Here is a 24691-nt window from a genome sequence, read left to right on the forward strand (position 1 = left end):
CCACTTCCTGTTTTCTGCCTGCCGAGTGGGATCTCCCCTCAGTGGTGGGCCATCGGGGCAGCAGGGGGAGCCGCCCGCCCTGGATGCAGGCAATCAGGGCGCGTCGGATATAAAACCACGGATAAAACTGGGGCGCCTGGGTGGCTCAGTCGGTTAAACGTCCGACTTCAGCTCAAGTCACGATCTCACAGTTTGTGAATTCAAGCCCCATGTTGGCCTCTGTGCTGACAGCTCGGTGCCTGGAGCCTGCTTCGGATTCTGTGCCTCCCTCTCTCTCTGCCCCTCCCCCGCTTGCACTCTGTCTCTCTCTCTCAAACAAAAATAAACATTAAAAAAAAAACAAAAAACAAAAAAACAGGGGTGCCTGGGTGGCTCAGTCGGTTAAACGTCCGACTTCAGCTCAAGTCGCGATCTCACAGTTTGTGAATTCAAGCCCCATGTTGGGCTCTGTGCTGACAGCCCGGAGCCTGGAACCTGCTTCGGATTCTGTGTCTCCTTCTCTCTCTGCCCCTCCCCCACTCACACTCTGTCTCTGTCTCTCTCTCTCTCAAAAATAAATAAACATTAAAAAAATTTTTTAAAAGACAAGAATAAAACCAAACTAAACATTGGGTCCATGTTTCAGTTAGGTCATGCCCCAGCAATGGTAAACAGTGTCGGGGATAGAGACCTCTCTGTGCAAAACATCTTTTATCGGTCTAAGTTCTGAACCTTTGCTGCTGATGTTACCATGGAGTTTTAGATATAATATATATTAAATATATGTGTATATGTATATAGATACAGAATACATATAGAAATATATATATACTACGTGTATATATTCATAGATATAATTAGCATGTTTTATTTTTTAATGTTTATTTATTTAAAAATTTTTTTTTAATGTTTATTTTATTATTTTTGAGACAGAGAGAGGCAGAGCATGAACGGGGGAGGGGCAGAGAGAGAGGGAGACACAGAATCGGAAGCAGGCTCCAGGCTGTGAGCCGTCAGCCCAGAGCCCGACCTGGGGCTCAAACTCACGGACCGCGAGATCGTGACCTGAGCTGAAGTCGGACGCTTAACCGACTGAGCCACCCAGGCGCCCCTGTTTACTTATTTTTAAGCAATAAAGAGAGACAGAGCTTGGGCAGGGGAGGGGCAGAGAGAGAGGGAGACACAGAATTCAAAGCAGGCTCCAGGCTCTGAGCGGTCAGCACAGAGCCCGTCGTGGGGCTCGAATTCACAAACCGTGAGATCATGACCTGAGCGGAAGTCAGAAGCTCAACCGACTGAGCCACCCAGGCGCCCTGCACATTTTATTTTTTTAATCCCTATCCTTTACTAAAGCGCTGTATGGCACGTGGAAGTTAATGCAGAGAATTCCAGTTTACAGCCGGCATCGATGCATGCAGACTCCACTACATGTGTTCATTTTGATAGTAAGTTCCTGAGGACCGGACAGTCCAAGGTCACTTCAGAGGCAGTCCGCATCTGTGCAGCTATGTGGTCCTGCTATATTTAAAATGGCAGTCTGGGGGCGCTGGCGGGGGTGGGAGGGCTCAGTTGGTTAAGTGTCCAACTCTTGGTTTCGGCTCGGGATCTCTCTCTCTCTCTCTCAAAATAGATAAACAAACAAACAAACAAACAAACAAAACAATAATAAAGGCAAAGAACTAGAACCTGAATAACCGGGGATCTGACCTTCTCTGCCACCCTTGCATCTGGTATCTGCATATCCAGTTCCAAACCGAGAGGCAGAGCGCCGGGCCGTGTGATGTAATATTTTTTATTGAAGTACACCTTTGAGCTCATACCCTGACATAACGTGCTCAGCTTGAACCGACGTCTCTAAAACTGCCAACGTGTCCTTCTTTTCCATGTCTGATTGTTTTCAGCTGAAAAAAATATATGTAGCAAGAAAAAAATGACAAACGATGGCTCCTAAAAACAGTTGTGTTGTATTTAAGAGAGGCACACCCAGCAGTCACGCTCCTTAGTGTCGCTGGAGTGGTAAAAAAAGTTACATGCACCCGATAACCCGGACTCGGATGTGTGCGGCAGCTGTATTCAATGTTGCCATTGGCAAGAATGGGAGAGTCGCTTCAGTAGGTGAAGGGGCAAACAGGGCCCCTCCGGACAACAACGGGATGTTATCCGGTGCTAAAAACAAATGAGCGATCAAGTCACAAAAAGGAGGAACCTTAAATGCACAGTTCCGAGGGGGAGAAGCCAAGCTGAAAAGGCTTCCTACATACAGGACGGGTCCAACTGTAGGTCGTTCTGGAAAAGGCAAAACTGGAGACAGTGAAAAGATCAGGGGAGGGCGGGGGGCGGGGGGAGCACAGAGGGCTTTTAGGGCAGTGAAATTACTCCACGTTGTACTGTAATGTATGTATTAGGACGTGTGTCCAAACCCTACGACGTCCAACCCTAAGAACAAACCCTAAACTGTAGACTTCCCGTGATTATGACCAGTCAACGAAGGCCATCAACTGTGACAAATGTACCCCCTGGTGCGGGATTTGCTAATGGGGGGGGTGGGCATGAGTGGAGGCAGGAAGGCGACGGGAAGTCTCTGTATCTTCCTCTCATTTTGCTGTGAACCTAAAACGGCCCTAAAAACTAAAGTCGATTAATTTAAAAAAAAAAAGGAATTAAAAAACCCCACAAATAAAGAAAACGAAGCTGATGGTTAATTCTGTGATTATTGCTGAAAATAGGTGTGCTGTGTACAGGAGGAGGGGAAGCTCAACTGAGCTGGGTGTCCACTCTGCCACGTTCACTGGGGGCCCGCTGGGACACGTGCTCCGCCAGAGCACGGGCTTTGTTCGATTCCCTTATCGAGATATTGTTCTCACACCACACATTTCATCTGTTGAGAGAGAGAGCAGGAGAGGGGCAGAGAGAGAGGGAGACACAGAATCGGAAGCAGGCTGCAGGCTCTGAGCTGTCAGCACAGAGACAGACGCGGGGCTTGAACTCACAGACCGCGAGATCATGACCTGAGCCGGTCAGATTCTCAACCGACTGAGCCACCCAGGCACCCCACTATGATCAATTTTAGAACACTCCTGTCCCCCCACCCCCCCACCCCCACCGAAAGACCCCCTCGAAGGATTGTCTCACCCCGTCCCCTCCAAGCCTTGGGCAACCACTCATCCGATTCCAGTCTCTGGATTTGCCTTTGAGGACAAGGATTGTTGCTCCTATCACTCTCGGCTGTATCCCCAGAACCTGCAATTCTGCCTGATACATCATACTGGGTAGGCACTCCCCAGTTATCCACTTCATCTGTTTGTCTTAATTGGTTTTGTTTTCTTTTATTTAAAAAAAAATTTTTTTTAATGTTTGTTTATTTTTGAGACAGCGAGAGACAGAGCATGAACGGGGGAGGGGCAGAGAGAGAGGGAGACACAGAATCCGAAACAGGCTCCAGGCTCTGAGCCATCAGCCCATAGCCCGACGCGGGGCTCGAACTCACGGACCGCGAGATCGTGACCTGAGCCGAAGTCGGCCGCTTAACCGACTGAGCCACCCAGGCGCCCCTGTCTTAATTGGAATCCCAGATAGGACGGGCCTCTGCTCAGAGGCCTCCTTCTCCCCAGCCCGTCGTCCCATCAGGACTTTTCAGAATCACCTCTGGGCCCCGCTCCGTCACCTCCATGAGAACAGATAACACCTTGTTTCATGATTGCTTACATCCGTGTCCAGGCCACTTTCTAGACTCCTCCCCCGCCCCCGGCAGGGACAGAACCCATCTGCTGGGTTTTGCACCAGCTCAGTCCCCGGGAAACGCGTGTTGAATTTGAGTGGAAACGAGAACTCAGCAACCTTGACGTGCATCGGTCCCTAGCTCCTGGCCTGCAAACATCTCTACACCGCAGAGCGGCCGGGGGAGGGGGTGGGGGTGACAGGTGGAGTCCAACTGTGCCGTTGACCCCGAGCGAGCGGGACACAGAGCAAGAGATTTAATCTCTGTGAGAGTCTCCCTTCCCTCAACTATAAAACGGAGCTAATAATAGGGCCTACCTTTCCCGACTGCTGTGAGGATTAGCACAGGGGCTGGTAATACACAGAGTTCAGTAAATGCTGCTATAATTATCGTTAATCACGCGGGATTTACGAAGCCATTACAAGTGCACCCCGGCCATCCGTCAGTCTCATTCCACACACATTTCCTGAGGACAGGGCGAGAGAATCCAGCCGGCTCCAGGGGACCGTAAGTGCAACTCTGGTGTCGGGTGCGATAGGGCGGGGCGGCAGATAAGATGCAAATTCCAACTCCAGAAGGGCTCAGAGGCCAGGCTGGGGAGCTTGGACTCGATCCCAAGGGTAATAGGGAGCCATGGGAGGCTAATGAGAAGGAGAGGGACAGTGTCTGGGTATCAGATGTGTTTGGGGTGGTGGGTGAGACCTCCAGGGGGGAGAGACAGGAGGCCAGGAGGAAGGTGGTCCATATGTGGTCCACATAAGTGAGGGACCTTGCCCTGAAGCCCCGTAGACATGGAGAAAGCAATGATTTTTAACCCATGGTCTCTAGACTTCTAGGGAGATCCAGCAGGGTCAGTAATCCTGGATGCTGTCTGCCCAATTGTGCCTCCGTCCTTCCAAAAGTAAAAGAAGAAACAAGGCAAAAATAATTTTGATGTTTTATTTCATTTAATTTAGTGTCTCTTTGTTACTGGAGTTACTTGACACAGTTGATTCTCCGTATTCGTGCCAGTTGTGGTCTATGAAGTGAATGCTGGATTAGTGAATATGGAACCATTGCCCCCCGGGGTGGGGATACGGGATTAGGTTCCTGGGAGCCCAAGTCATAGTATTTTCCTTAACGGATCAACACGCAAGCTTGTTTTACGTGTGTTCTGTGTAAAGACGCCTCACTTCCGATATATTGTTGATTCGCTAACATTTAAATCCCAGCCACCAGCCCAGGGAACTCGTGCCCCCGAACGAAGCTTACCTAACACAGATATTTCTCTGAAAGGCACATCACAGCCTCCTCGAGCTCAGGAGCACCAGACAGCACTACAGCATTGTGTGTGGGGGCCAGTTTAAGCCGCAAAATCAGCCACGAAAGGCACCAGACTGCGGACAATGTGGCAATAACCAGGCTGCAGAAAGGACACTTGTTAACAGGGCGAGAGGTGAGGCAAGAAGGCAGAGGGTCTCCGTGCACCGCCACAGCTGGGAACGTGGGTGTCAGTGGCTCAGATCTTTCGCAGCCCCGCAGACGCCCATCAGAGTGCCGGGACTTGATATGAGGGCTACAGAAAATTTTTAGGGGGTAGGCGAGTTTGCAAACACGAAATCCACGATTGGCGCGATCGACCGTACACCCCAAACATTATCAGGTCATCATGCAATTAATATGAAAACCATCAGGGAGATCGTTTACACTCTCTTTTTGGTGCTAAGTCTTTGAAATCCAAGGTCAATTTGACACTCACAGGAGTTCTCAATTTGGACCAGCCACGTTTCAAGTGCTTAAGAGCCACACGTGGCTGGTGGCTTCTGTGTTGGGCAGTGCAAGTCTCTATGTCTTTCTTCAGATTCTCAAAGGGGCCTGTGAACTCAAAAAAATAACAACAAAAGGTCAATGCCAGATACAACCGCCTTGGAGAGCATGCGGCAGGACCAGAGAAAGTGGGCCCTTGAGCACAAGGCAACGTGTCTGCAAATATTTTTTGCAACCCTGCTTGAAAGAGCACAATATTGGAGGAAAGGTAAAGTGTCCCTCATCGGAAGAACGGGTCCATCAACGAGTGTGTGTTCATACACTAGAATATGCAACATCTTTGCAAGGGAAAGAGCTTGAGCTCCAAGTACCGGGTGCAGATGAAACTCACAAGCAAAAGCAAGCTGCAGAAGGTCACAGACGTGATACTGTTCATGCAACATTTAACAACATGCAAGGAGACAGGCTACAGCAGTTATACGTATATACGTATGTAGCAAATGCATTTTTAAGTTTTATTTATTTATTTACTGTGAGAGTGAGGGAGCGAGAGGGAGGAGCGAGGGAGGAGCAGAGAGAGGGAGAGAGGGAATCCCAAGGTGGCTCGGCATTGTTAGCAAGGAGCCTGACCTCATGAGCTGCGAGACCATGACCTGAGCAGAAACCAAGAGTCAGTCGCTTAACCAGCTGAGCCACCCAGGCGCCCACAAATGCATTTTGAAATGAATAACAGGGCACCTAGGACGACTGGGTGGCCCAGTCGGTTACAGTGTCTGACTTTGGCTCCGGGCACGATCTTGCGGTCCATGAGTTCAAGCCCTGAGTCAGGCTCTGTGCTGACAGCTCGGAGCCTGGAGCCTGCTTCGGATTCTGTGTCTCCTTCTCTCTCTGCCCCTCCCCTGCTCGTGCTCTGTCTCTCAAAAATAAATAAACATAAAAAAAATAATAATAACAGGGCACCCGAGTGACTCAATCTGTTGAGCATCCGACTCTTGATTTCGGCTTAGGCCATGGTCTCACGGTTAATGGGTTCAAGCCCGATATCGGGCTCTGTACTGACAGCGTGGAGCCTGCTTGGGATTCTTTCTCCCTCTCTCTCTCTCTCTCTCTCTCTCTCTGCCTCTCTCTCTCTCTCTCAAAATAAATAAATAAAAACTTAATATATATATTATATATATAAGATATATACTCTATATAATAGATAATGATATGTATAATACATAATATAATTATACACATGGTCATGTATATTCCATAGATTATTATATACGATATATGACATATTTAAAATATAGCATGTCAAGTGTTTCTTTAACAATAATGCTCTGGGTAGAATGTGCAATTACTCCCATTTCATTAGGAGGACGCTGAGGTACGGGGGCATTTGGACGCTTGTCGAGGAGTACTCACTCACTCAGCCAGGAGGGACTGAGCCGGGAGGACAGTCACCGGAGGAGCCCTTGGGGACTGGCAGACAGGAGACACAAGAGAGGGCAGGCGGGAGGCCTAGAGGCCAGCTTTGATGAGGGGCGTGTGCCTCGCGGGGCCAGGACTGGAGCCTCCCCCACCCACACCTGCCTCCTCCGGGTCACTCCGGGTGACCCTGTGGGGTGGCGTTGCTAAATGGGGAAGTGCAAAGCTCCCCGGATCATCGGTGAGCCCGTCAGGGGGCTGGGGAGAGCCAGAGCCCTGCACCAGCGTCCCCTCTCACCCCCCTCCCAGGAGACCCAGGAGGAACAGCTGCAGAGTCCCCTCGGCCCCCTGCGTGCACACATCCGGCCCCAAGTCCGGTCCTAGTGGGCAGTGGAGAAGCTCAGCTCTGCTGGGACACCGGGGCTCTGGCTCACTCAAGCTACCTGGGCAGGGAGTGGAGAGCGGCCTGGAGTCCTCAGAACCGCACGGAGTCCTGGCCCAGGCTCTGTCTGCTGGCCAATGGCTCCGCTGCTCCTGGCCTCAGTTTCCCCACCAGTACATTGGAAAGCATCACTGTACCCGTCCAGAGCTTGTAGGGAGGACTCCACAATCTTGAATTAAAAAAAAAAAAAAAAAGGCCAGAGCCTGGCATTTGGCATCTGATAAGCATTGAATAGTCACCACTGTATTTATTCATTTCAGCTTTGGTTTTTGAATAGGTAACATACGCTGTGGGGGAAAAAAAAATCCACAGGATGAAAGGCACGGCAATGACAAGTTCCCCCAAAGCTGTGTGTTGACACTGATTACGGACCCAACGGCAGCAGGAATAGGGGACTTGTTTGGACAAACAGGGGGAAAGGGAATAAGACTGCCTCTGAGCTGGTTTTAAGGAATTATTGCTAATGCTATTAGAAGCAATCATAATAGCATTGCACTTGACCTGGAAATGATCCTTGCTTTCATAGAGATGTCAACCCCAGTGTTGCAAGAATTTCTTATGACACTTGCGGTGTATTTGGCGACTCTTAGCTCTTTAGGAGGAAAAATGTCCAGCATAACCAGAACTAAAGAGCGAAAGAAATCCCTTTTTTCTCGCTGAGCCACGCGCCCAAGTCCCCTTCCTGTCTCGGCATTCCCCCCACCCCACCCCCCCACTCCAACCCTCCATGCATTCTTGGATTTTCTCTCGCTGGGATATTTGAAAGCAAACACCAGCAGCATACCCCTGAACCCAGAAAGATATCCCTAGGCTGTAATTTACTTTAAAATACTTCATTCCCCCCCAAAAAAAAGAGAGTGCTGAAGAAAGTGAACATGTAAAGTCTGGTCAGGGTGGCATTCTTTCGATGTTTCTGCATGTTTGCAACTTTTCACAACCAACGCCCCCCCCAAAAAAAAAATCAAAGAGGGAAGAGTTCTCTCTCTGCCTCTCTCTCTGCCAGCACCGCCCCCCTCCCCCTCCCCCTCCCGGGTTCCCAGGGGCAACGCCGCCGTAGCCAGTTTCTCAGGATCCTTCCAGAGTCTGGGTAACGTTGTTGCTGTGTCTTTATTAATAGCAGGGCTGTAGTAGTAGTGAAACCGAGTTGGGCACACAACAGGGCTGTGAGTCACTCGGACCTGGCTCAGGTCCCACGATCTCCTCCTCCCCCGGTGACCTTGTGTAAGGTGATCCCAGCTCAGAACCTCAGTTTCCTGCTCTGAAAACTGGGGCTAAATGTCCATCCTTTTTTGGATGGCTGGGAGGATCCAGGGTAAAGCCCCACCCCACGCCCTGCACGGAGCCAGGCTCAGAGCAGATGCTGAGGCCAGGAAAGAAGTCCTTTTGCCCGGTGCATCTCTTGGCTATTAGAGCCCCTGGGTCTGAGGGAGGAGGGGCTGGGGGTCTGGATTCCTGGGTCTGAGGGAGGAGGGGCTGGGGGGCAGGACTCCTGGGTCTGAAGGAGGAGGGGCTGGGTTCTGGACAACCTGGTCTGAGGGAGGAGGGGCTGGGGGCAGGACTCCTGGGTCTGAGGGAAGAGAAGCCAGGACTCCTAGGTCTGAGGGAGGAGGAGACTAGGGGCCTGGAGTCTTGGGTCTGAGGGTGGAGGGGCTGGGTTCTGGACAACCTGGTCTGAGGGAGGAGGGTCTGGAGTCTGGACTCCTGGGTCTGAAGGAGGAGGGACTGGGGGCCTGGACTCCTGGGTTTGAGGAAGGAGGGTCTGGGTGCCTGGACTTCTGGGTCTGAGGGAGGAGGGGGTTGCGGGGTCTGGACTCCTGGGTCTGAGGGAGGAGGGTTTGGAGTCTGGACTCCTGGGTCTGAGGGAGGAGGGGCTGGGAGCCTGGACTCCTGGTCTGAGGGAGGAGGGACTGGGAGCCTGGACTCCTGGTCTGAGGGAGGAGGGACTGGGGGCCTGGACTCCTGGTCTGAGGGAGGAGGGACTGGGGGCCTGGACTCCTGGTCTGAGGGAGGAGGAGGCTGAGGGTCTGAACTCCTCCTGGTCCGAGGGAGGAGGGGGCTGGGGACTCAGTATTAAAGAACGGGACTTTGGGAATGGTCTCTCTGGTTCCTGGAGGCCAGACCCCCACCCCATGGAGGAAGACAGAATGCACGGAGCTCTGGATATCCCATCCCAAGTAAGGTATGTGAAGGGGCCTGTCTCCCCTTTTCCCACTGCCCTCAGGCCTGGCCCTTGGGGGTTCACAATACGTTTTGTCCCCTCTGTCCTGGGACCAGAGCCCAGAGTCCAAGCTGGTCTAAGTTTGGAAGGGGGAGGGAGGGGGGCAGCGGGTCAGAGGGGGTGAGGGAGGGGTGTGGGGGGGACAGGATGTCTCTGAGCTGTCACACACACCCCTGTCCCGGGCTCAGAGAAAGGGAGGGACAAAGGCTCTGAGAGAGAGAGTCAGGAACAAAGGCAGGAGGAGTGAGACAGAGAGACACTCGGGAGAGCAGGCCAGAGTGAGGCCGAGCGGGAGAACAGAAAAGTAGAGACAGGGAAGAACGGGGGGCCACGGAGTGTGGACTATCCTGAATGACAGACAGTGGGGACAACAGTGGGGACGAGAGAAGGGACAGGGAGACCCACCCTGAGGCCTGAGAGCCGGGACAGGGAGGGAGGAGAGAGAGACTGAGAAAGATAATCACACAGAAGCAACGATACTGCGAGGTCAGAGAGGGCAAGGAGGTTTGAGAGGGAGAGAGAGGTCGACAGGATAATACAGACGGACACACAGAGACCAGGGCCGACAAGGAGGCAAAAGTCGGGCGGAGGATGTCCCAGAAATCCTGACCAGGCAGGGGGAGATCGAGACAGGCCCTTTGACACGGGCTCTAGATCTCAGCTCTGCTGGGCCTGTGGGGCCGGTGGGGCTCTCTGGACCCAGACAGGAGGTGCTTGCTCAAGGGCCAGCTGACACCAGGGGACCCTGACATGGAGCTAAGGGACCCCGAGAACCATGAGGATGGGGACCCAGAGGTGAGAGCCGGGAGACGAGGGAAAGGCAGACAGAGATGCAGAAAAACAGAGTCGGAGATAGACACGCGGAGGGACAGTGAGCAGACACAGAGAGCAATGGAAGAGACCGGGAAACAGAAACATCAGAGACCCAGAATGACGCAAACCCAAGGATACACAGCAAGACCGAGGCTGCCAGGGAAATAGGCTCAGAAAGAAAGAACAAAGCACTGGATGAGGAGGATGGAGAGAGAATCGGGTGGGGTGGGGGTTGTGTCGGCTGAGGGCGCAGTCCCAACCTGGGCGGGGGGCTCCTGGTGGTTCCCACTGATGGAGGTGGGCAGGGTCTCCGAGACAATCACCCTTAACCCCGCTAGGACGCAAAAACAGGTGGCCCTAAGGCCAGTGAGTCATTATGACTCATCCTCCTCCCCGGGGACAATGACCCTATAACCCTGGCACCCCACATCAGCCCTGGGCTGGGCCTCCAATTTCCCCCACTGCTCTCAGTGGGCCCCAGACTCACCCCCTCCCCACTTCTACTCCTCTCCTACAGGAGGACACAGCTACGGCCCTCCAACGGCTTGTGGAGCTGACAGCCACCAGGGTGACCCCACTGAGAAATCTGCGTGTTCAGTACCGCCTCATCCGAACGCTTGGCTCTGGCTCCTATGGCCGCGTACTCCTTGCCCGGCCTCGCCAAGGAGGTGAGTTGGACCACCAAAGGGCAGACCCTAGAACTTCCCCATAATAGGGTTCTCAGAAGCCACTGAGACAAGGAGCATCCTCAGGAGATGATGGGAGCCCTTCATCTGGATGGGGGTTCTCAGAAAGTTAAGAGCTCTTTGGTCCTCCAATAAACAGAGCTCATCCAAAGAAGGTAAGAGACTTTCCTGAGGCCACGCAGCAAGGCAGGAAGGCAGCTTGGATTGGAACTCAAGTCACCACGTCCCCTACTTTATTCGAGACAAAACTGAGGCTCAGAGAGGGTAAGACCGTTGTGCAAGGCCACACAGAGCAGGAAGAGTCCTCAGGGAAGGTCACCTTCAAGCCCTACTTCATACAAGGACAAACTGGAAGCACAGAGAGGTCAGACACTGCCACTCTTGTTTTTGCACATGAAACATCTGAGGCTCAGAGAGGTTAGGCAGTTTGCCTAAGGCCCCACAGCAAAGATCAGGGCTCCCTGAGTTCCCTTCTGCACCCATTTCCCCGGCAGGTCCTGCTGTGGCCCTGAAGCTCCTGCGTCGAGACATGGTCCTGAGAACCACCTTTCTGAGAGAGTTCTGTGTGGGCCGCTGTGTCTCATCACACCCAGGCTTACTCCAGACCCTAGCAGGACCCCTGCAGACCCCCCGACACTTTGCCTTTGCCCAGGAGTATGCACCATATGGAGACCTCAGCGGGATGCTGCAGGAACGGGTGAGGCAGGTTGGGAACAAAGGTCGGGACTGCTTATCCCATGTACAACTCTGTCCCTAACCCACTCCTATCACCAATCCTGACACCCAAATCCGTCTTCAAGCTCGCTCTGTCCTAAGCCCCCAGACAACCTCCTTATTTCTAATTGTCAGTGCAATCCCATGCCTAACTCTAACCTTAAGCCACCCGACCACTCAACGCAAGTTTGCACGGGCAGGGGGTTGGATTTGGGGTTGGGGATGAAGTTAGGGGTGGGATTTTAATTGGCACTGGGGTTGGGAGTGTGGGAGTGGGTGAAGTTGGGTGGGTTGAGTTTATGTTTGATTATAGAATGGTAATGGGTGTTAAAAGTATTGATGGGGTTGCAGAGTGAGACAGGGATGGGTAAGGATAGGTATACAGACTGAGTTGGAGATGGGCTGTACTGAGGTTTCCTCTGGTGAGGAGACCAGGTCAGGACTGAATCCATGAGATTCTGGGGGCACGTGAGTTTGAAGATTAGAGTGAGACCATCTTTAAGAATAGATTTTGGATTTGAGATAGGGTTGGAGATAAACAGATGGAAAAAGAGAAGGGAGGGAGACAGATGAATGGATGGATGGATGGGTGGGTGGATGGACGGATGGATGGAGGGAGCGATGGGTGGGTGGGTAGGTGGATGGATGGATGGATGGACGGATGGATGGATGGGTGGGTGGATGGATGGATGGACGGATGGATGGACGGATGGATGGATGGGTGGGTGGATGGATGGATGGACGGATGGATGGACGGACGGATGGATGGACGGATGGATGGATGGATGGATGGGTGGATGGGTGGACGGACGGGTGGATGGATGGATGGGTGGGTGGATGGACGGATGGATGGATGGACGGATGGATGGACGGATGGATGGATGGGTGGATGGACGGACGGATGGATGGACGGACGGATGGATGGATGGATGGGTGGGTGGATGGATGGATGGACGGATGGATGGATGGATGGATGGGTGGGTGGGTGGGTGGATGGGTGGATGGATGGATTGAAGGATGTATGGGTGGATGGATGGATGGATGGACGGACGGACGGATGGATGGACGGATGGATGGATGGATGGGTGGGTGGGTGGATGGGTGGATGGATGGATTGAAGGATGTATGGGTGGATGGATGGATGGACGGACGGATGGATGGATGGACGGATGGATGGATGGGTGGATGGGTGGATGGGTGGATGGTAGATGCATGGAAGGAAGCAAGGAAGAATGGATGGATTTTGGTTATTAAATATTTGAATAAATCACTGGATTGCTGACTTGCTGGTGGAAAGGATGTTAAGCAGAAACCCTGCTGTGTAGAATGTTGACTGGATGAGAGGTTGGATGGATGGATTGCTGACTAGCTGCCCGGCTAGCTTGACAGATAGATTTCTCAATTGACTGATGAAATAAACTGACTTTAGATTGGGGTCTGAGTTAGATACAGGATCTAAATTAGTAGGGGCTAAGATTAGGATAAAATATGAGATTTGGGTTCCCATTGGAGATCTGGGTGGTAGGGCTAGAGGAGATAAGAAATGTAAGGAGTGGGTCTGAGTATCAGGGTTAGGAGAAACCTTGGTGGAAGCTAAAAGAGCTTCTGGTTCAGTCTGGGGTTCCAGTGACGACATACGTGGGGGTTAGAGTGCAGGGCGGCTGCAGATTGTGGCTGAGGATAATCTGGAGAAGGTGTTAGGGTGCAGTGGAGACACTAGAGGTAGCCACTGGTCTGAGGTTCTGAATTCTTGAACCCCAAGAACCAAAATAAAGAAGGAGCCTGACTTTCATCTCTCCTTGACCCCAGGGCCTCCCAGAGCTGCTGGTGAAGAGGGTGGTGGCCCAGCTAGCCGGAGCCCTAGACTTCCTCCATGGCCGGGGGCTGGTCCATGCGGATGTCAAGCCAGACAACGTGCTGGTCTTTGACCCTGTCTGCAGCCGTGTGGCCCTAGGTGACCTAGGTCTGACCCGGCCCGAGGGCAGTCCAGCCCCTGCCCCACCAGGGCCACTGCCCTCCGCCCCACCCGAGCTCTGCCTCTTGCTGCCACCTGACACCCTGCCCCTGCGCCCAGCGGTGGACTCCTGGGGCTTGGGGGTGCTTCTCTTCTGCGCTGCCACTGCCTGTTTCCCTTGGGATGTGGCACTGGCCCCTGACCCCGAGTTCGAGGCCTTTGCTGGCTGGCTGACCACCAGGCCCCAGCCGCCTCAACCACCCCCCCCTTGGGACCAGTTTGCTCCCCCAGCTCTGGCATTGCTCCAGGGGCTTCTAGACCTGGATCCCGAGACTAGGAGCCCCCCGCTGGCTGTCCTGGACTTCTTGGGGGATGACTGGGGGTTAGAGAGGAACAAAGAGGGGTCTGGGGGCTTGGGGGACATGTCTGGTGAAGATGGGGAGGAGGAGGAAGAGGGGGGAGCAAGCCTGGAAGAGGGGACAGAGGAGGAAGAGGAGGAGGAGGAGGAGGAGCAGGAGGGCAAAGGTGGCAGGAGGATGGGGACAGATGGGGAAGCTCCCTGACCAGGTGACTGAGACAGGTGGCCACAGCCTGGGCCAGAGGCCCCTCCCGCAGCCTCCCTCCCCCAACCCTGGCCACCTGGATGGAGACAGCTGCTCCCGGGAGGATAGGGATGGAACATACTGCATCTCACCCTGCTGAGGGCTGGACTGGGGCGCACAATTTCCCTCTCAGCTGAGGACCCGGGAGCCCGAGACCCAGCCCCTCCTCCCTCAGACCCGGGAGTCTAGGCCCTCAGCCCCTCTTCCTTCTGTCCTGAATGTGTCTTCTTGAAGGAAGGCACTGTTTCTGCAGACGCATTTCTGCAGTGCAGGGACATGCTGAATCCTCATCATGGACTTCTGATGGGGTCACTCATCCCCACCAAGACCCGGTTGACGCTCACTGTCCCTGTCACTAAATCTGGGCTTTCAGGATCTGAGTGAAACCTGATGATGGACACCTCATCTCCTTCTCCCATTTCCCGGGGCTCTGGGTGACATACTAGGGAAGTCACTCATTCTTTCTGGACCTAAATACACACACACACACACACACACACACACACACACACTTCCGGCAGCTACTTCTTGCGTCCTCCCCAAGAATGCCGTTGTCACAGCTCAGTGCCTCCAAGAAGTGGACCTCTCCCCAGGCCCTCTCCAGCCTCGGGAACTTTTATCCGGGTGACCTGTGTCTCCCATCTTTTTCGGCCTCACCTCTTGTGCTGTCCAGGATGGACTTGTTTTTGTTTTTGTTTTCCGTTTCGACATCCTTTCCGCTCCCACATGGCGAGTGCCCTGCGCCGGCTCCCTACGAGCACAGAGCACCAAGGTGTGTGACTGTCCCAGGCGTGTGGACCTCAGAGCCGTCCATGTGGAGGGCCACAGCTGCTTTGGAAGATCGTGCATTCACCTGGGCCAGGCTGGGAGCCGTGTGCCCCACGACGCACACGCAGGCACACGTACCCCTTGCTTATGATGCTTCACACCTGCAGGGCAGGGGCTGCGTGCATCTGGCCCCGGCACCCGGCAGAGTCAGGAACGGGAACTGCTCCCTCCACGGGAATCTGTCCCTCGTGCCTTCTAGACTTAAACACGTGGGTCCACCAAGCACAGTGTGGTGTCCTGGATTGGACCCGGGGACAGCGTAAGGTTGTTGGCGGAGGCGTCTGAGTGATGATTTCTTTGTTTGGACAAATGTGGGGTCGTTGGCTGTGTCAGATATCAACCTGGTGGGGAGCGGCGGACGGCCCGGCAGTTCTCAGCACCATCTTTCAGGCTGTTCTGGAAATCTAAAGTTATTCTGAAATAAAGGTTTATTTAAAAAAAAAAAATGAAGTGAGTCCACAGTGGTCCTCTTGCTGTAAACCTGGCGAGGAGATGTGACATCCCAGGCCCCCGGCCCCTCCTCCTCAGACCCTGGAGATTCTGCCTACCCCCTCCCTCCAACTTTAAAGTCTTCGGACTCAGAACGCAGACCTCCCCTCCCCTCCCCTCCCCTCCCTTCCCTTCCCAGTTGCTCCACCACCTGCTTCCCCTCTGCCCCAAGTCTGAGATCATCTCTCACTGCATCGTTCTGGAATCTCGTTGTCTCATCCTTTCCCCAAACAGGACCCCAGTGTCTCATCCCCTGGACACCCCTCACCAAACACTTGTGTCTGACCTGTCAATGGGGCATTGATGGGGCAGCTGGGTGGGGTCAAGGCAGGGGCAAGCTAGAGAAATGATGTCATCCTCTACAGTGGCCCGGACTCCTGGGTCTGAGGGAGGGGGCACTGGGGTCCTAGAGTCCTGGGTCTGAAGGAGGAGGATCTGAGGGAGGAGGGGCTGGGGGCCTGAGCTTCTGGGTCTGAGGGAGGAGGGGCTGGTGGCCTGGACTCCTGGATCTGAGGGAGGAGGCGAATGGGAGCCCGGACTCCTGGGTCTGAGGGAGGATGCGCTGGGGGCCTGAGCTCCCAGGTCTGAGGGAGGAGGGGCTGGAGCCTGGACTCCCAGGTCTGAGGGAGGAGGGGGCTGGGGGCCTGGGTCTGGGACACATTTCTGACAGCAGCCAGTTCTAGGAGTCAACACACGATGTCGCTCTGGCCCCAGTGGGGTAGAAGGGGCGGGGCCAGGGGCGGGGCCTACGACCCCCTAGGTGGGGGCGGGGTCTGCTCCCGGGCAGGCCTCTGCTGGCATGGGATCTAGTGCTGGGCACTGACCACAGCAGGCAGCGAAGGGTCGGGCAAGCTTTGGAGAAGGTGAGGCTTGGAGGCCGGAGCCCAGGTCAGGAGGAGGCAAGGGTTAAGCCGCGTGAGGTGGGCAGCACCTGATAGTGAAGCCGGGCAGTTGGCCACAGTCCTAGGTCCCTCAGAGGGCCGGGGCTGAACTTTGAGGCCGTAGGGTGGTTGAGTGTTAGGGAAAGAGAGTCTGGGAGTCAAAAGATGTGTGAGACATATAAGGTTCAGGAGAGGGGTGGGCTGGTGGTCCAGACTCCCGGTCTGAGGGAGGAGGGAGCTGGGGGGGGGGGGGGGTCTGGACTCCTGGGTCTGAGGGAGGAGGTGCTGGAGGGACTGGAGTCCTGGGTCTGAGCGGGGAGGAGGGTGGTGGCCTGGAGTCCCGGGTCTGAGGGAGGAGAGGAGAGGGAGCCTGGAGTCCTGAATCTGAGGGAGGAGGGGCTGGGGCAGGATTCCTGGGTCTGAGGGAGGAGGGAATGGGGGCCAGGACTCCTGGGTCTGAGAGAGGAGGAGTAAGGTCAGAGCTGGACCCCAGGCGTCTCAAGGACTTGGGGACTTCTCCCAAGTGCTTGCTCCCATCCAGGTCCCAGCGTCCCCACGGCCCGGCCTGCGCAGCCGCCCTCCCCAGCCCCTGGAGGCAGAGAACACCTGTTTGCTCTTAGGCGAAAGAGGCTACTCATCCACCCCCAGGGCCCAAGTCTGTTTGCTTTGGAAACAAGGTGGGGGGTGTCTCGAGTTATCTGGTTCATCTTTCACCCTTGGGCCATTGGGTGGCGCAGGGATGTGGGGGCAGGGGCAAGAGGTATCTGTGACCTTAGGCTTGACCTCACCCCAACCCGCAACTGGTCTCCCCACTCCTCAGATGCGGCTAATGAAGAGAGAGACTGAGTCACAGTGGGAAGTGCCAATGAGCCCCTAGCCCCAGGAGTCTAGACGCCCCCCTAGCCCCCTCCTCCCTCAGGCCCAGGAGGCCAGACTCGCAGCCCCTCGTCCCGTGGGCCCCAGGTCTAGCAGGACCTCGGCCCTGGGTCACTGTCTCTACTCTGCCCTGCAGAGATGCCCGGCAAACAGTCAGATGAGGAACAGGTGGAGACGGGGGCTGCGGAGAACTTGGCCGAGGAGGACCTAGGGGGCCTCACGGCAGAGGAGCTCCGGCAGGGCCAGGAGGCAGCCCTGGAGCTAGAGGACATGATGGCGCTAAGTGCCCAGACCCTGGTCCGAGCCGAGGTGGACGAGCTTTACCAGCAAGTGCGTCCCCTGGGCCAGGGCCGCTTCGGCCGGGTCCTGCTGGTCACCCATCGCCAGAAAGGTACCAGGGCCTGGAGACAGATACTGGAGGGGCAGAGGGTGGCGGACTGGGCCCCGGCAGAAGCTAGCCGAGGCCGGGGAGTCCGTAAACATGAACCAAGCGTTGCCTCTGCCCCTTCCGGGCTGTGTGTTCTTGGGAAGTTCCCTACCCTCTCTGAGCCTCGGCCTCCTCCTTCGGAAATGCGGGTGATGATTCCTTCTCTGGAAAGACTGTGTTTTTCTCTGAGCATATGTCGATGGCTCGAGTTGCCGGTAAGAAAGGGGAGCAAGACAGAGTCCCTCCCTCTGGCGCTCACATGTGGCCAGCTTAGCGGTCGCCATGGGGATGATGCGGACTCATGCCGTCTGCCAGGTACTTAGCAAGGCTGGTGCACAGTGGGCCTGCAGGGCACACTGCCCCCACCCCCTGTCTGTTACCTTTCTGCCAATGTGCACACATCCTCTGTCCTTCCCCTGAAACAGGGACAGTATGGATGGACTCAGAGTCGGTGTCAATTCGGGCTTCCAAGGCCACCTTGGGGGCTCTGCCCTGTCCTGGGTGGTTGCTGCCTGGAAGCCAGAGATCAATCTGAGTCAGCCCTGCCTTCAAGGAGGAGCTCCAGGACGCATAGGGACAGAGACAGTACTGGCGTGCTTGGGCGGCCCAGACAAGGCCCCGCGGACTAGGGCGGCTGAAAACATAGGGATTTGTTTGCTCACACCTGTGGGGGCCGGAAGTCCGAGACCCTGGTGTGGGCAGACTCAGTCTCCTCCGAGGCCTCTCTCCTTGGCTTGCACACGGCCGTCTTCTCCCAGTGTCCTCACATGTGCGTGTCTCTGTCCAGCTTCCTCCTTTTATAGGGACGCCAGTCGCGGTGGACTGTGACCTCATTTTACCTCTTCAAGACCCTATCTCCAAATACAGTTATGTTCTGTGAAACTGGGAATGAGGACCCCGACGTCAGGATTTGGGGAGGGGGGTGCACGGTTCAGCCCATGACGGAGAGACAGGCAGACAGAGATGCAGACGTGAGTCGTCGCAGAACGTCGAGGCACCGGCAGTAATGGGGACGTGGGGGGCGGGCACTGCTTCATTCGACCTTCTGGGTGCCCGCCCCACGCTGGGAGGCAGTGGGGGCATCAAGGTAGAGACACAGAGCCCCTGAGGGCTCACGGCGCAGAGCGAGCGCAGAGGGACGGGTGCCATCAAAATAGAAGGTGGCATGTGCCATGATGGCGGGAATCCAGGGTACTTGCAGACGGTCAGAAAAGGCGCCGCTGCATCCGGCTGGGGGGTGGGAAGAGAATGGTCAGCGTTTTAGGTGAGGAGGTGACCTCTCTCCATCACGCATGACCTCCTGATGCAGGAGGTTGGGCCCTCACGGCTGCTGGGGAATCAAAAAATGGAAGTCACCAGAGTTCCTGGCTTCGGGGAACTTCGTTCCAGGAAATGGCTTACATGGGTGACAACCTCCTTAGGATTCCTCCTTGATCAGATCGATTCCCCAGTGCAGGACGTCTTTTCTCCCACTGCCTTCGACGTGGCTTTTGTGCCCGGGGTTTTGTTGGGATGAGGGGCTTTGCAAACTAGGTCATGTGAGGTTCTGAGTTCGGTCTACGGGGCTCCCCTCCGTCCGCTCTGAGACAGCGGGGCAGAAACTCACCGAATGCCTGCATTATTACGGTCATTACCGCTGGCAGTGTTTTCGTGGCCATCTGGGGCGGGCAGGGTAGGGAGGCAGGGATTGGAAGACACGGCGACGGCATGTGGGGACGAGTCTGGGCTGAGGGGCTGGCAAGGTGACCCTGGGCTCTCACACTCCTTCCACACCTGTCTCTGCTGCCCCCAGGCACTACCCTGGCCCTGAAGGAACTCCCAAAGGCCTCCACGTCTCTCCGCGGCTTCCTGTATGAGTTCTGCGTGGGCCTCTCGCTGGGCACACATTCGGCCATAGTAGCGGCCTACGGCATCGGCATCGAGTCCGCCACCTCCTACAGCTTCCTGACGGAGCCTGTCCTGTGTGGGGACCTCATCACCTTCATCCAGCCCAAGGTGGGTAGGTAGACCCCGAGCAGGCCTCCGAGGGTCCCTCTGGGGCTCAGGAGTGCGCTCACTGAGTTGGGCTTCACCCAGCCTCACTGTAGCCCCCGAGGCCCCTCATGGAGCCTCCCTGGAGGAGACAGAACCGACACTATCCCCCACTGAGATTCACCGGCCCTCATGGACTCACCCCAGGCCTCACTCGGTTTCACTGAGCCTCATGGGGGTCACATGAGCCCTCACGGGGTCACACTAGGGCCCCCTGGGCCCATCGGGGTCACACGCTGGGCCTCACCGTGGCAGACTTATCTGAGGTCGTGCATTCTCCGGGGTGTCCCTGGGGCTGGGCGGGGCGGGGCGGAGGGCCTTGACGCCGGTCCCCCGCAGGTGGGCCTCCCGCAGCCGGCCGTACAGCGCTGCGCGGCTCAGCTGGCCTCAGCCCTGGAGCACATCCACTCCCGCGGCCTGGTGTACCGGGACGTCAAGCCCGAGAACGTGCTGGTGTGCGACCCTGCCTGCCAGCGGGTCAAACTGACCGACTTCGGCCACACGCGGCCCCGCGGGACCCTGCTGCGCCTGACCGGGCCGCCCATCCCTTACACGGCCCCCGAGCTCTGCTGCCCCCCGCCCCTCCCCGAGGGCCTGCCCATCCAGCCTGCCCTGGACGCCTGGGCGCTGGGGGTCCTGCTCTTCTGCCTCCTCACCGGCTACTTCCCCTGGGACCAGCCCCTGGCCGAGGCCGACCCCTTCTATGACGACTTCCTCATCTGGCAGGCGTCCGGCCAGCCCCAGGACCGTCCTCAGCCCTGGTTCGGCCTGACGCCGGCAGCGGACAGTCTCCTGTGGGGGCTGCTGGATCCTCGCCCCCGCAAGAGGAGCCCCGTGGGCTCCGTCCAGGACTACCTGGGGCGTCCCTGGAGGCAGCGGGAGGGGGAGGCTGAGGAGGTGGACCAGGGGGACGGACAGGAGGACGGAGAGTGAGCGGGCACAGCCTGAGCCCACCTTCCTGCAGAGACTCTCGAAGGGAGCCGGGTGGGCCCCACATCCTGAGGTCTCCTCTGCCTTCACGGGGTGGCTTGTGGCTTCCCTCTCACCTCTTTGCCCCTCTCGGCCTTCCTTTCCTCCTGTGTGGGCATTCCGTGTCCCTCGCGTGGCCTGGGAGGCCTCCGTGTCACCGTCGCCATCTGCCCCGGGGCTTTGGCAAACGCCGTTGCCTTTGCCTATGGTCTCGTGGCTCATTTCCTCACCTCCCGCTCCTCAGTGAAGCCCCCCACCCCCCACCAGGCAGCCGCATGTCTTGACTCTCTGCCCCCCTTCCCTCTGTGACATACACGTGGGTCTGTGTCCTGCTGGGGGACAGGGGTCCAGCCTGTCCTGGGGGGGGGTCCCCCACGTAGCTGTCGCTGTCCTGGCCCATAGCAAGGGGCGGGGAATGCGTGTTCAATAAACGAACCCGTCTGGTTTGTGTCCCTGTCTTCCTGCCCCGTCTTTCTCTCCTCCCAGGCTGGGCTTCACTTACTCCCGCTGCCCTGTTCTTCTGCCTGCACACCAGGCTGTCGCCCTCTTGATAATGTGTCCTCTCTTCTCTCACCCAACTTCATCTGGCACCTAGGTCTCCATGATGCTGTTGGTCTGTCACCTTGGGAAAGAGAAGGGCAATGCACATGCCGGACCGTGTTGTCAGGAAGAGAGAGAGAGAGAGAGAGGGAGGGAGAGACGGAAAGAATGGCAGAAAACGGTCCCGTGTGGCCGTGCTGCGTGCCAGAGGCCAGCCGCACGCATGTCTGTGAGTGAGCCTACTTCTGCAAGGACCTGTGTGTGAGCAGAGGCACTGAGTGTCAGAGCCATCCGTGGATAGGAGCCTGAGCTGGCCTGGAGCGTGGCCGTGAATGTCTGAGCCCGTGGGGGGGGGGTGGGCGGGAGACGGTGAGGGCGTGACTGTGTCTCTGTGGATGATGTGATTGTGTTGCGAGTGTCCGAGCATCTGAGCCTGTGTGTGAGGGGACTGGGTGGAAGTTTGCACGCACCTTGCTCCGTGCGTGTGGACGTCGGGCCTGTTTGTGTGTCCGCGAGACCTTGAGTATGTGTGTGTGGAGCAGGAGGAAAGTCACCCAGGCGCCACTGCCAGTCACCGGCTGGGCCCCTCTCTCCTTCACACCTTCCCCCCTCCACCCAGGCCCCTTCTTGGCAGCTGCCCTGTTTGCAAACACTCTGTCTTCCTCTCCTCGCCCTCTTTGGCCACCAGCCCAGAGCAAGGCTACAACTCAGAGCTGGATCGTGTGTCACTCTCTCCCAGGCCCTCACCACCCCCTCCAGTGCCCCTGCTGTGGCCTCAAGGTGCTACATGGGCAGGGGGTGGGGTTTGGGGTGACCCCCAAAGCCCTTCAATCTAGGTTCAATCCAGAGGACTAGGGACATGGCCCCTGTCCCAGGCAACCCAGGTGAGCTTACTGGAGTAGGGGACCACTGGAGAGAACCAGACAGGGAGGTAGATAAGTGGCGGCGGGGGGGGGGGGGGAGGGGGGCATGATCAGGACCTCCTGCCATCTTATCCGTGAATCTGAAATAGCCTGAGCCATCAGGCCAAGAATGTGTCCCAAAGAAGCTGGAGGTGGCTGGGGCAGGGTGGAGCCTGGTAAGAGGGGAGTGGAGATAGGAGGGGCACGCAGGCCCCCCCACCCCAACTGGGCATGGCAGAGGGTGTTAATTGGTGGCAGCAGCTGAGGATTAACTGGAAGTGATAATCACCCAGTCGGGGGCCCCAGGGCAGGGGAGGAGGACCAAGATTCCCAGGAAAGGCCTGAAAGGGGCAGGGGCAGTGCTAATTAATATTAGTTACTTATTAAATAAAACTTAATACTGATCATAAACCTTAACAGTGAAGAAGCCATGCTCCTCGAGCAGCAGCGCCCCCCCGCCCCTGCCCGCTGCAGACACATCTGCCCGCTCGCTAGGACCCTCCCCATTTCACAGGTAGGAGCCACAGGGGCAGCCAGGGCAGCCAAGGTAGCACCTTGGGGGCAGGGGCAGGGGCGGAGCCAGGAGTCAAACCCAGATTGCATCTTCAGGCTGTCAGCACCAAAAGGGTCCCGCACAGCAGGCTGGGGTTTGTGTGAGCGTGAGTCAGCGTGAGGGAGTGTGTGTGGGTATACGTGTGTGCATGAGTGTGCATGGGGGCTTGTGTGAGTGTATGCCTGTGGCTGTGAGGCAGACACTCTTTCCTGGGAGGACACGGGCATTGGGGGTCGGGAGTAAATGATGGAGATAGAAATGGGAGGTCACAGGAGCCTCCAGACCCACTGACACGTGTTGATGAGGACGTGGAAAAGTTGGGCCCCCGTGCCATGCTGGCGAGATGTGACACAGTGCAGCCACTGTGGACGACAGTCAGCAGTTCCTCAAAACATTAAACACAGAATTACCACGTGGCCCGGCAATTCCGCTCCTAGTATGTGCCCACGGGAAACGAAAACGTGCGTCCACACAGATACTAACAGCAACGTTACTCACAAGAGCCAAAAAGCGGAAACCACCGAAATGTCCATCAACAGATGAGTGGATGAACAAAATGTGGTCCATCCATACTCTGGAACATTACTTGGCCATGAAAAGGGACAAAGGGAGCACTGATACATGCCACAGCGTGGACGGACCTCACAAACACCACAGGAAGAGACAGGCCAGTCGTGGAAGATGATCCATCGTAGGATTCCGTTGTGGAAATGTCCAGAATAGGCCAATCGACAGAGGAGGAAATACTGGTGGTTGCTGAGGGTGGGGCTGTTGGGGGACAATGGGAAACAGCCACTAAGGGGCACAGCGTTTCTTCTTGGGGGTGGTGATGGTGGTGGACACGTTCTAGAATTAGATTGTGGTATGTGTTGTACAATTCTCTATGTTAAAAGCCACTGAATTGTACACGGAGAAAGGGTGAATTTTATGACATGTAAATTTCATCTCAATGAGATGAAAAAAAACAACAACAACAACAACAACAACAAACAAAACACCACAGAACAGGCTTTTCCCAGGTTCTCATGCCTTGATCGGTTTTCTTTCCTTCTCCGGCCCCTGAATCCCCATTAAAGAGAAAGGAAAAAAGCCCTTCTGTCTTTGCAGTAGCTCTGAATTAATCACAAACCAAGCCCTTAAATTCAGGACCCACTTCCTACTCCTCCTCCGATTTACAGAAAAGACAGTTGAGGCCCCGATAGGGAACACCCTACTTTCCAAAGAGCCTGAATTCCATCCCAGCTCTGGCCTGATTCCACAGTCTTTGTTCTTAAAACCCACCCAGCAATTCTAAAGTGTTCCCCGGGCCTGTGGCCACGAAGGACATTCTGCCCCCCACCAGCTGGGGAACCCCAAGCTTGCAAGCTGGGTCATGTGGGTGTCCAGTGCAAAGTGAAAATGTGGAGTTTCTCGTTTAAAAAAAAAAAAAGTATTTCTGTCCTCTCTCTCTCCCTCTGCATGGGGATACTGGCTGGTAGATCCTCACGGGGATGGGACCAGGATCCAGCCACCAGAACCCATTAGGGAAGTGACTTGGCCTGAGCCCAGGCTCGTGCTTCACTGTCCCATCCACCTCACTTACAAAACACAAAACGAAAACTCATGAGGAACGTCAGGACGGTTGCCGCAGAGAATCAAACCCTTGCGGCCGCACCCAACCTGCACCCTGCTCGCATGGGGGGGGGGGGGGGTTGCCTCGGGCCAGAGCAGGGCCAGCAGAGAAGCCTCTAGAAACAAGCTCTTTGGCAGTAGTCTTCGCAGTTCGGTGCCACACAGATATGCAAATGGCCTGGGCCATCCTTCTCACACATGAAGGCTGCCAGCCATGAATCACCTGCCTCCCTGTTACAACCCGGATTCTGATCTGGTGGGTCTGAGGCAGTGCTGGTGAGCCCCATGCCACCAGAGCA

General features: G+C 55.9%; 2 protein-coding genes and 1 long non-coding RNA gene across 7 annotated transcripts; 2 read left to right on the forward strand and 1 right to left on the reverse strand.

The window, feature by feature from the left end:
- Nucleotides 1-4102: 4102 nt before the first annotated feature.
- On the forward strand, nt 4103-15565 carry SBK3 (SH3 domain binding kinase family member 3; the record flags this gene model as incomplete). Its single annotated transcript, XM_019437770.2, has 4 exons — nt 4103-4204; nt 10847-10997; nt 11510-11712; nt 13539-15565. Coding segments are annotated over 4 exons (1164 nt in total), but the record flags the coding sequence as incomplete, so codon positions are not given.
- Nucleotides 8381-10742, reverse strand: LOC128778003 (uncharacterized). The gene is made up of 2 exons (XR_008423306.1): nt 9363-10742; nt 8381-9285 (listed from the first exon to the last, which is right to left on the reverse strand). It is a non-coding gene; the product is annotated as an uncharacterized LOC128778003 (long non-coding RNA).
- Nucleotides 15566-16378: 813 nt separating the features above from the next.
- SBK2 (SH3 domain binding kinase family member 2) lies at nt 16379-21236 on the forward strand. 5 transcript variants are annotated; one of them, XM_019437868.2, is made up of 5 exons: nt 16380-16465; nt 17025-17160; nt 17496-17750; nt 19579-19781; nt 20157-21236. In XM_019437868.2, exons 3-5 carry the CDS (start codon nt 17498-17500, stop codon nt 20748-20750), a joined length of 1050 nt encoding a protein of 349 aa, XP_019293413.2. In that variant the 5' UTR covers nt 16380-16465; nt 17025-17160; nt 17496-17497; the 3' UTR covers nt 20751-21236. The 5 variants fall into 5 exon arrangements, with proteins under 5 accessions (XP_019293416.2, XP_019293413.2, XP_019293415.2 ...); XM_019437870.2 differs by having other exon boundaries at nt 16396-16465; nt 17008-17160; XM_019437871.2 differs by lacking the exon at nt 17025-17160 and having other exon boundaries at nt 16379-16465.
- The last annotated feature ends 3455 nt before the right edge of the window (nt 21237-24691 follow it).

This window comes from Panthera pardus, unplaced genomic scaffold, assembly GCF_024362965.1.
Source record: "Panthera pardus isolate Hobbes unplaced genomic scaffold, ASM2436296v1 HiC_scaffold_18, whole genome shotgun sequence".
In the NCBI taxonomy this organism is placed as follows: Eukaryota; Metazoa; Chordata; class Mammalia; order Carnivora; family Felidae; genus Panthera; species Panthera pardus.

Excerpts from the sequence above, each read along its gene's own strand:
- SBK2 (XM_019437871.2), top strand. The coding sequence starts at position 17,498 with ATGCCCGGCAAACAGTCAGATGAGGAACAGGTGGAGACGGGGGCTGCG. Across the intron at positions 17,751-19,578 it reads GGTCACCCATCGCCAGAAAG|GCACTACCCTGGCCCTGAAG; the intron begins GTACCAGGGCCT and ends TGCTGCCCCCAG. Across the intron at positions 19,782-20,156 it reads TCACCTTCATCCAGCCCAAG|GTGGGCCTCCCGCAGCCGGC; the intron begins GTGGGTAGGTAG and ends GGTCCCCCGCAG.